The sequence below is a fragment of the Brassica napus genome, chromosome A2 (assembly GCF_020379485.1).
Source record: "Brassica napus cultivar Da-Ae chromosome A2, Da-Ae, whole genome shotgun sequence".
In the NCBI taxonomy this organism is placed as follows: Eukaryota; Viridiplantae; Streptophyta; class Magnoliopsida; order Brassicales; family Brassicaceae; genus Brassica; species Brassica napus.
In genome coordinates this window covers 6386680-6396385 of record NC_063435.1, presented here as the reverse complement: position 1 = coordinate 6396385, position 9706 = coordinate 6386680, and the positions used below count along the sequence as shown (strand labels likewise).

The 9706-nt window shown below is 32.6% G+C and overlaps 1 protein-coding gene across 1 annotated transcript; it reads right to left on the bottom strand.

Annotated features, from left to right (window-relative positions):
• Window positions 1–860: 860 nt before the first annotated feature.
• Window positions 861–5517, bottom strand: LOC106418823 (wax ester synthase/diacylglycerol acyltransferase 11-like). The gene is made up of 7 exons (XM_013859576.3): window positions 5236–5517; window positions 3976–4566; window positions 3820–3886; window positions 3628–3722; window positions 3345–3554; window positions 3102–3239; window positions 861–2994 (listed from the first exon to the last, which is right to left on the bottom strand). The coding sequence occupies exons 1-7, from the start codon at window positions 5437–5439 to the stop codon at window positions 2827–2829; spliced, it is 1473 nt and encodes a 490-aa protein (XP_013715030.2). The 5' UTR covers window positions 5440–5517; the 3' UTR covers window positions 861–2826.
• Between the last annotated feature and the right edge of the window lie 4189 nt (window positions 5518–9706).

Here is a 9706-nt window from a genome sequence, read left to right as displayed (position 1 = left end):
ATCAATCTAGATATCTGAAAAATTGAAGATATCCGGATTCGAATTAGTTGGATCCGTGATTTAAGCATTTGTATTCAGATTCATGCCTCTTAGATATCTGAATTTCGGATATCCGTCTAGATATTGTAATGTCGGTGAGTATTTCGATTTGTATCCGAATCAGTAAACAATAAATTTTTCTTTTTAAATACTAAAATTCTAAAATTAATTAGTACCTAAATTAAATATTTATACAATATATATATATATAATATTTAAAATTTTAATATAATATTAAAACTATTTTAATGTATAAATATTAATATATAGAATATAAGTATTAATAAAATTAAAAAAAAATTAATATATTTAAAAATCTGGATCTTGATATTTAAAAATCAAGATATCCGGATTCGATTTTGACGAATCTGTCATTTTATTATCTAGATCTGAATTAAGATATTCCGAATATTTATTTTCGAAGCGAATATGGATGCCATATAATAATTCAGTCCTAATGCTTGATGAATTCGGCATCAGTGTTAATAGTTAATACTATTAATTGTTGGTAATGCGCTGTGAAAATCTCATTGAATAACTTATATTCAACCACTGGAGAGAAGAAACTAAAGTCAAAAGATGTATTGATTAGAGATAACTAACTAGCATGAAAGAACGTTACGTTTCAAATTATTATTAGTTTGATTTTACTAAATACATCAAAGTGCTGCTTTATGTATCTCCACCTCTAATTTTCTTTTTATGGATTACATATTGTCGGCTTAAAGGTTTGGTAAAAAAAATAGAGAGGAGTAAAAAAAAGGTAATAATCTTGTCCTTCTCTTCTCTCTCTCTTTTCTTCCCTCTCGTTTTCTTTCATCTTCTCCAGTTTAGTGCGTTGTACCCGACCGACGTCGGTTGGCTTCCTCATTCCTCAGCCACGGCGTCGGTTAGAATTTTTATATTGTTTTCTCAATTGTTTCCTTTCTAGGTTGTATATTGGTTTTGAGTTTACTCTAGTTTTGATCATCTCGGTCTGCTTGCATGCAAGTATATTCGGCTTGTCTCGAAGGATTTTGGAGCTTCGGCTCTCTTCTCATCAAGCCGTAAGAAGCGTATGGCAAACCGTTCTCTTCCCTCTCGTATTCTAGGATGGTATCAAGTTGTCTTACTCTGGCTCCTAAATGGTATGAAGTGGTGTGTGTTGGAGCATCTAATAAAAAGTGTGGCTTGGTCGTCCTTAACAAAGATCGATCTCTGATGGTTCTGTTCTTCTTCTCCATCTATGCTCGAGCTAGCTTCGTTGTTCAGTGTTTGTTCTGGTATGACCTTGATTAGATATTTGTAAAATCTTAGCTTCTCGCTAGTGTTTGTTTTGTTTCCGGGGATGGGCTGTTATCCTCCGGCTTAAATCTTCAGGGATTGCTTTCTCATTCCGACGGCTCTATTTGCGGGAGATTTTATTCTCGCCGGCTTTGTGTATCAAATCAGTTGTAATGTTCCTGTTAATCTACCTAATGTTTTTAGACAAAAAAAAATCTACCTAATCTTTCAGAAGATAAAAAGGGCAATTCTATTTGTGGCTTCGAGTTTTGGATCAAGTTATATTACGTTTGAGCTCCGGGACATATATAGCATGTGGACATGTTTCTTTGCTCAGAACTATGTTTACGTCCACAGACAGATATGTACTAGCAGGGCCGATCTGTTACTATATGACGCCTAAAGCCCAAATACTTTAACTATTTAATGTAGCATCTTTAAAATTGGAGAATTGTCAAAAAGTGTATCGAACCTTTGCTCTACATGATATTAAGTAGTTTCTACCACTACTATTACTACTACCATAGATATTTTATTATTATATGTTTCCCTTTAAATATTTACCTTTGGTGCATAAAGTTTGAGCTTTACCAAACTAGTATATCTATTATCTAGCTATGTTTGATGAAGCTTTTGCTTTTATTGATAATAAGGTAATGCAAAGTCTTTTTCTTACATCGCTCTAAGCGCTTTCAAAAAATGAACTCTCACAAGTACGTTTTATTTTTGTGGTGGAAATTTTGAAATGAGAAGTTTATAATAGCAATCATGAACAGATCCTCTCGACCGTTTCTTCTCATATGTTATATATATACATATATTATTTTTTTAGTTTTTTGGTAGGCATTGTTGATACATTTCATAAGTTATGCGGCCAAGATGACTATATCGATGGCCGTTGATCCATCGGTCATACAAGATCCTCAGATTATTTTTGATGAAATCGAAGACTCTTTGAAAGATCTAAAGGACGCTCTTCTGATATAAATTATCAATTTCTAAAGCCATGAGGATAAGATGGTAATCTAGATAGCGGTTGACCCAACAATCATAATCCTCACAAGCTATGTGATGAAATGGACCGGAATCTTTGATTAAAATGAAAATCGATCATTTAGATAGTGTGTTACTGATTAACAAACAAGTATCCTTACGGTTGAATTAAGTAGTCTTTGTTTGGCGGAAAGAAATGTTTTCTTTACAAGCCTGTGACAAATATTCTATATTCTTTTCACATCTTATTTTTATACTGAATGAGATGAAAGTAACTTAAAAAGGGAGGATTATGATATGATTTAGCTTCTATTAGATTGATAACCTCCTAAGCAAACTAAAAGTAACTAAAATTTCATTTTTAACCAAAATCGACATTTTGGTTAATATAAACTTGATCGATATCTTAGAGGTTCTTACATCGACATTTATAGTTTGCTATAGCTTAGTAAGGTAAACAACAGAGGAACCGTAGTACATATAAGAAACGGATGTTATGATATTGTAACACAATCAATAGAAGAGCTTTAATTAAACCTCCATCTCATATAACCCTCTTTCTAGGACAGAAGATTTAATCAACTTGAGAGACTCCACCAAATCGTCACACATCTTGTGAGGGTCTGGAATGACTGTTGGATCGGCCGTTACTGATATTATCACCTTGTTCTCATAACTCTGGAAATGTAGAGTAAGAGCCTCCACACACATAAGAATATATATATAATTAGGAAAGCAAGATAATTAAACAAAAAAATGTCTATAAATGTATATAATGAATTGTCTATATATATGCATACACTTACATGTGGGTGGCCAAAAACACTAGGCGCGATATAAGATAACGGGTGGCCATGAAAAGTTATTTCTTCTTTTGGACCGACGACGTTTGAGAATGACAATGTTGTACTATGGATCACTTTCCTAACAAGGACCACACTTGCCTGTATTTTCAATTTGGTTCACCATTAGATAGTATTAACTTACTTAGACAAACAAAATTAAATGTATAAATGATCGAAGATATATATTAGCAACTTAAACTTCACCTTGAGCCCCATAACTTTAAGTATCAATTTAAAGAACGCCATGGAGAATACAGCCTCAAGAGATTGTTTCTTGCGGTCGACCGTAACTTTTGCTCGGCGCAGGTATTCTAGAGGATCAGTCTCTAGCCCGAGGGAGAATGGTAGGAGGATGTAACCGAAGAGATTTCCCCATTTGCATTTCGATTTCTTGGCCATCATATCCGCCAGAGCCTATATTGCATCATTACACAATCAGCTTTTATGTATTTAATTTTAAAGATTCCAAGATCAAATATTTATGTACCTCTATTCCTGTGTTTGGTCTCAAGTTAATCATAATGGCTGAACGAAGTCGGATTCTCCTCATCAAATCTTTGGACTTCGGTGTCGCTTCTTGATCTATTTCATTAACATATATGACAAGAGCTTCTTTAGATGAGTGTGAAAACCAAACTACTATGTATGACATAATAATGTAACAAAATCGAACTTTTACCATATCTCCTACTAAGATACCGTGAAAGTCCGGCCTGGGTTACTCCAAGAAGAACATCATTTACCGTCTAACAAAATAGATTAAAAGCTAATATGTCAGTGATTATTCATAATTCATCAAGAGATTCTTTAGATTAGAAAAAAACAACAAATCTACCATGTTCATTGCATTTTTCACCAGCTTCACATCGTCAAAACTGATAATCCGATAGACAAACTTCTTTGGTTTAAGTTCGCTACCGGGTTTTGCCAAGAGAGGAGTCTCCGTATCCCTCAAGAAACAAATTGTTAGAGCAAACATTAAGACATCAATAAAAGTGTTGAAGACCAGTCTTAGGATAAACCAAAGCCCTACAAATAACCACCAAATCTTGTTGAAAAAACCAGTGTAGCAGCTCGGTCCAAACTGTTTTTTCTGAACCGCCACAGTAGGCAAAGCCTCGGGGTCTGATGTTTTACGGGTGCAAGCGAGGAAAAGAGACATGAGTGACATTCCATCACCCAAAGAATGATGGATTTTGAGAATGCCAATGGATTCAGCGTTTGATGTCTTGAGGCAGAGCACGTGAATTTCCCATAATGGTTTAGACAAATCTAGAGGAACGGTCGTTAACTTAGAGATATAGTCTTCAAGATACTGATCAGGATTTTCAGTGTTGGGTTCTATATCAGGAACAATCACATGCTCTTCTACTCTAACTTTTGTCCTAACCCATCTTGGTTTCCCTTTCTTCCCATTCTTCATATCCTGAATTATTACCCAAAAAAATCATATATAAATAAAACTATGATTTTCATATATAAATAAATCCATGATTGTTCCTTTTCTGATATATATATTAAAAATATATAGAGGCTTGTTTTTGACCAAAAAAGGCTTGTTTGACCATTTCGGTTTGATTACGGTAACTAATGACTCTTAATTAAGATAATGTACTTTAGGGCATCTCCAACTCAATTTCATTTTTTACTCTAAAATGAAGTGAAAGTGGATATGGAGTAAGAAATGCTCTAACCCAACTCCATATCTCACTCCATAATAAAATTTACTCCATTGATGTAGTAATTTTTTTTTTTTGTTCATTGCTCCATTATGGAGGGAGAAATGAAGTAGGGTTAGATCATATTTATTCCATATCCATTTTTATTCTATTTTAAAAGAAAAAAAAGAAATTTTACATTGTAAATGCTCTTAATGATACAAACATGGTAAGAGAAATGGTGTTTAATGTTGCAATATTATTAACCATGTAGCTATGTATGAATTTTCGTTGTTTTTTCTCTTTTTTGTCCGAATTAAACTAATGATCTTATATCAGTTTTACTATGTTGTAAAATAGTAAACCCTTTTTCACAAAAAAACAGTAACGAAATATATTGGTGCTCATATAAATAATATACATGTGTTGTTACTTACTAAAATGCTGGAGAAGCGAGGGTGATTAGCGAGTGTGTGTTTAAGGCCCTCGATGATTGCAGGTGGATTTCCTTTGACTTTACATCCCATTGTGACGATTATAGCACAGTTGAAATCCGGTGAATTGAACAGCCGTGAGCATGGGCTGAGCGGCTCCTCCTCCTCCTCCACCATATCCCTTGTCTTGTTCTTTTCTCCACCCATTTATTTGACTTATTTGTCACTCTATCTAAGTTTTGTGGATTTTTTTCTTTTCTCACTGAAAGTCACTTTATCCTCTATATATATAAGCGAGTTGCAAGACTTTAGATGTGGACTCATGGTCCCTTTGGCTTTAGTTAACCTAGGCTACCTAACCTAGCTGTGAAATCATGTCCGTATATTTTATGAGTTTTAATTTTATGACAACATCAGGTGGATACATAATATACTTCATTTTGTTATGTATACAACCTGTTTTCACTAAATAAGATTTTCAGACAAAAACAAATTCTCAAAACTTGTTATATGTTGTTATGCAAAAACTGTAGTGCTCGGATCAGATGATTAAAATGAAACCCTAGGAATACGAGAACTTTAATGAATACTCTTCCCCCCCACTATACTAGCTTCGTTCACCATTTATTTCCTTAATTGTTATTACTTTCCTTGAATATTTCCTCGTTGGTTTTATTTCCTTAATTGTATGATTCACCATTTTTGTATCCGTGCATGAACGTATATTAATCATTGATCTCTATTTATCAATCAAAGCCAAGATAATACTTACTAATAAAATTCACAGTTTCCAAAAAGAAAAAAACCATTGATCTCTTGAATGCCACGAATGCATGAGTAGGTAGTGATTAATTTATTTGGGCCAACCATATCGACCAGAGATCCATAACTGATTTCATATGCAGATCAAATTTTATTTGAAACTTTTCTTTGTAATAGTTCATTTAATGTTCCCTTTTTTACGTAAAATCCTATTAAATTATTAGATTACTAAACATAGAAACTGATCTGACCATCGTCTTGGTCATTGATTCAAATAATAAGCCTCTTTTATGTTACAAAAATACGGAAAGTGGAGTTAAAGTCAATCAATATTATATAGAACAATATATTGCTCGTAGATATATGCATAAACGGACAAAAAAAAATTTTTTTGAACTGAACAAAACATTTTCTTCTACTTCTTCTAAAAAGATCAATGCTTTGTTTAATTTAAGTTAGTTATGTTTTCATTAAAAAAATATTATTTGCAACTATAAAATACTATTACACATTTAACTTTGAAATTTCAGACAACTACTTTAGTTGAATTAATGCATGGTGTGCGCTTTTACTTGCCTGTTTTATGGGAACCACAAAGCTGCCTTCATCGTTCAATGAATAAGTTATTGGCAACGACCAACCACTACGGACGGTTGGAGATTGACCACTTTAATGACATGATATGGAAAATATGTTATATTGTCACAATATCATCTTTTTCATGTTAAAACCATGTTTCAAATCTATGGTTCATAACCTTTTTATGCTTAAAAACTCAAATCACTGAGCAATTTGACCGACGATAATCTTTGCATGGCGGAAACAAAATCTATACGGTTAGTTACGCAACTAATTACAGAATCTGTTCTATGGGTAAAGAATCTCCGTTGGATAGAATAAACATTGATGGCTCTCAATGCCATTCTCATCTTTGGTCACCGTGTAAGATCGTACGAAAGATTGATTTGGTAGTTGCGTCTTGATTATTAGTCATTCTTATTCCAAAGCATTGAATATCAATTGCACTTGTTTTTTTTCTGTATATGGTCTTGGTGGGCCTATTGCCTCGTTTTTTTTTTATTTATTTACCTCCAAATTCTAACTTCTAACTAATGTATGACTTTTTGTAAAATATCTTTTTGTATCAAAGTTTCTCATTTTATATTATTTTTTTGTTTCAAAAACAAAATTCTCATTTTATATATTTCTAAAAAAAATTACAAACGTAGTGCTTAATAGATGAGATATGTAACTTTTATGTTACCGGGTGATATTTACGTACAAAGAAGGCCTAATCTTATCGTTTCAAAGAGTTGTAACCATCTTCGATCACCTCTGTAATCATTTTTGTATTTTCTTTTAAAATAAAGAAATTTTATTATAGAAGTGTGTTTGTTCTAACTTCTTATGGATATATAACTTCATAACATAATTCTTCTGTTTCTAAGAGTATTTCTAACTACTAGTTTTTTTCTTTTAGAATAATATCATTTAAAAGTACATTGACTCTAACAATTACTATTTATTCTCTTTATTAGAGTAATTCTATTATAGAAAAATATACTAGAGAAAACTCCATCTCTACTATAGAGACACTATATTTTAGAAACAAATAGCAATATAAATTGGAAATGATCTAAGGATAGAGATAAAGTAAGATTCTATATTGTGAAAAACCATTATATAATAGAATTATCTATTTTGCAGAAAAATATAAAGATGTATATTGTAAATGCTCTTAGTCACAATTTTTAGGTAGTGAACAATGACAGACACATCCGTTGTTTTAAAGCATTTTTACTGTATGATTTCATTTTTTTTCATTTTAGTATAGAATAACTACACAATGGAGTCGAGATATATTTCAATTCTAAATTTATCTTCATTTTTAACTGGACTAGTAAGTAAAAATGAAGTAATGAATTTATATAAGTATTCTATTTTGGACTAATCTCATTATAAAGTTGAGAATGAAATTGGATTGAAGAATTTTTTTAATTAACGTTGAATTTTGAGTAGAAAATGAAATAGGATTAGAGATGTTTTAAACCTTTTATACCATGATAGACTTTTTTTGAAAATGACTTTTTTTTTGTTATTCCACTCACGGAAGTAGAGTTAGTATCTGGATGGATATCGATTGTTGACTTTGACAATATACGAAAAAATAAAGGAAAAAAGTTTCTCAGCTACACCATGTTTAGTATAATATGGTGCAAACCATCCAGAGTTTAGAAATGTGTCGAAACCTACACGATGTATATGATAATACATGCCACATATACGACGTTAATAAAAACATGGTGCCAACATCATAACGAGGTTTAATTGATTTTAGCTTAAATAATTGGGGTCAGAGCGTAATTTCTTAAAGTTAAACTCCAATTAACAAAACCCGACCCGACCCGTTCGATAAACCCGACCCACACTTAACCATTTCCCCCAAATCGATTTCATTAGGGTTCTAAACAAGAAAAAATTCGGAATTTCGAAAAGAGAGTGAGAGATTCGTCAGAGACAAAGAGAGATTGCAGAGACATAGAGAGAGATCGATTCAGTTTCGGCGACGAATCCGGATGTGGTAATTGAAGGTCTCACCAGGTGAGAAGATAATGGCGGGCGAAGATTTTGCCTTCTATCAACAGAAAATACCTGGTTACTATCTAGGAATCGGTATCAGAAACGAACAAGTCGGTTCTGTGCATTCGGTTCATTCACCTTATTTCTTCCTTGATGAAAATGTTCTTCCCATTGGATCTGCAGTGTTTGCTGCCTTAGCCGAGATGTATATACAAGACCATCAAAATCAAACCAAGTCTGGACAATGAAGAAGTCTTACGACCCATGGAAACTGAATCGATCTCTCTCTCTGTCTCTGCAATCTCTCTTTGTCTCTGACGAATCTCTCACTCTCTTTTCAAAATTCCCAATTTTTTTCTTGTTTAGAACCCTAATGAAATCGATTTGGGGGAAATGGTTAAGTGTGGGTCGGGTTTATCGAACGGGTCGGGTCGGGTTTTGTTAATTGGAGTTTAACTTTAAGAAATTACGCTCTGACCCCAATTATTTAAGCTAAAATCAATTAAACCTCGTTATGATGTTGGCACCATATTTTTATTAACGTCGTATATGTGACATGTATTATCATATATTTCGTGTAGGTTTCGACACATTTCTAAACTCTGGATGGTTTGCACCATATTATACTAAACATGGTGTAGCTGAGAAACTTTTTTCCAAAAATAAATTTAAGTTAATTGGGTCTTATTGGGCCTTTCTAGTTTGGTTGTTGTATAAATATTTGACCCATGCCAAACTGTAGCCCAAACTTGGCATATGCTAGTAGATTATATTTACAAATTAAAAATATGAGAAATTGTAAATTGATATATTTTCTGAAACTGATTTTTGTAGCTGAAGGGGTAAAACTTAGTAATAATTTTTAAAAACTATAATATGCCAAAACATGACTTAAGAAACATAAGATTTCCTATATTACAATTTTATATATTAAAAAAACAATACTTTTAACTTCTTTTTGTCAACTTTCATTTCATTAGATTTAGCATCAGTGACACGTTTACATAATAATATTAGATTAAAACAAAAAAAATCCAAAATTTACAATAAAGTCCAAATCGAAGCGGTTCCTACTACATCATCCTCCACACATCAATTGAAGAAGCTTCATGACATGTGTCCTTCACGTAGA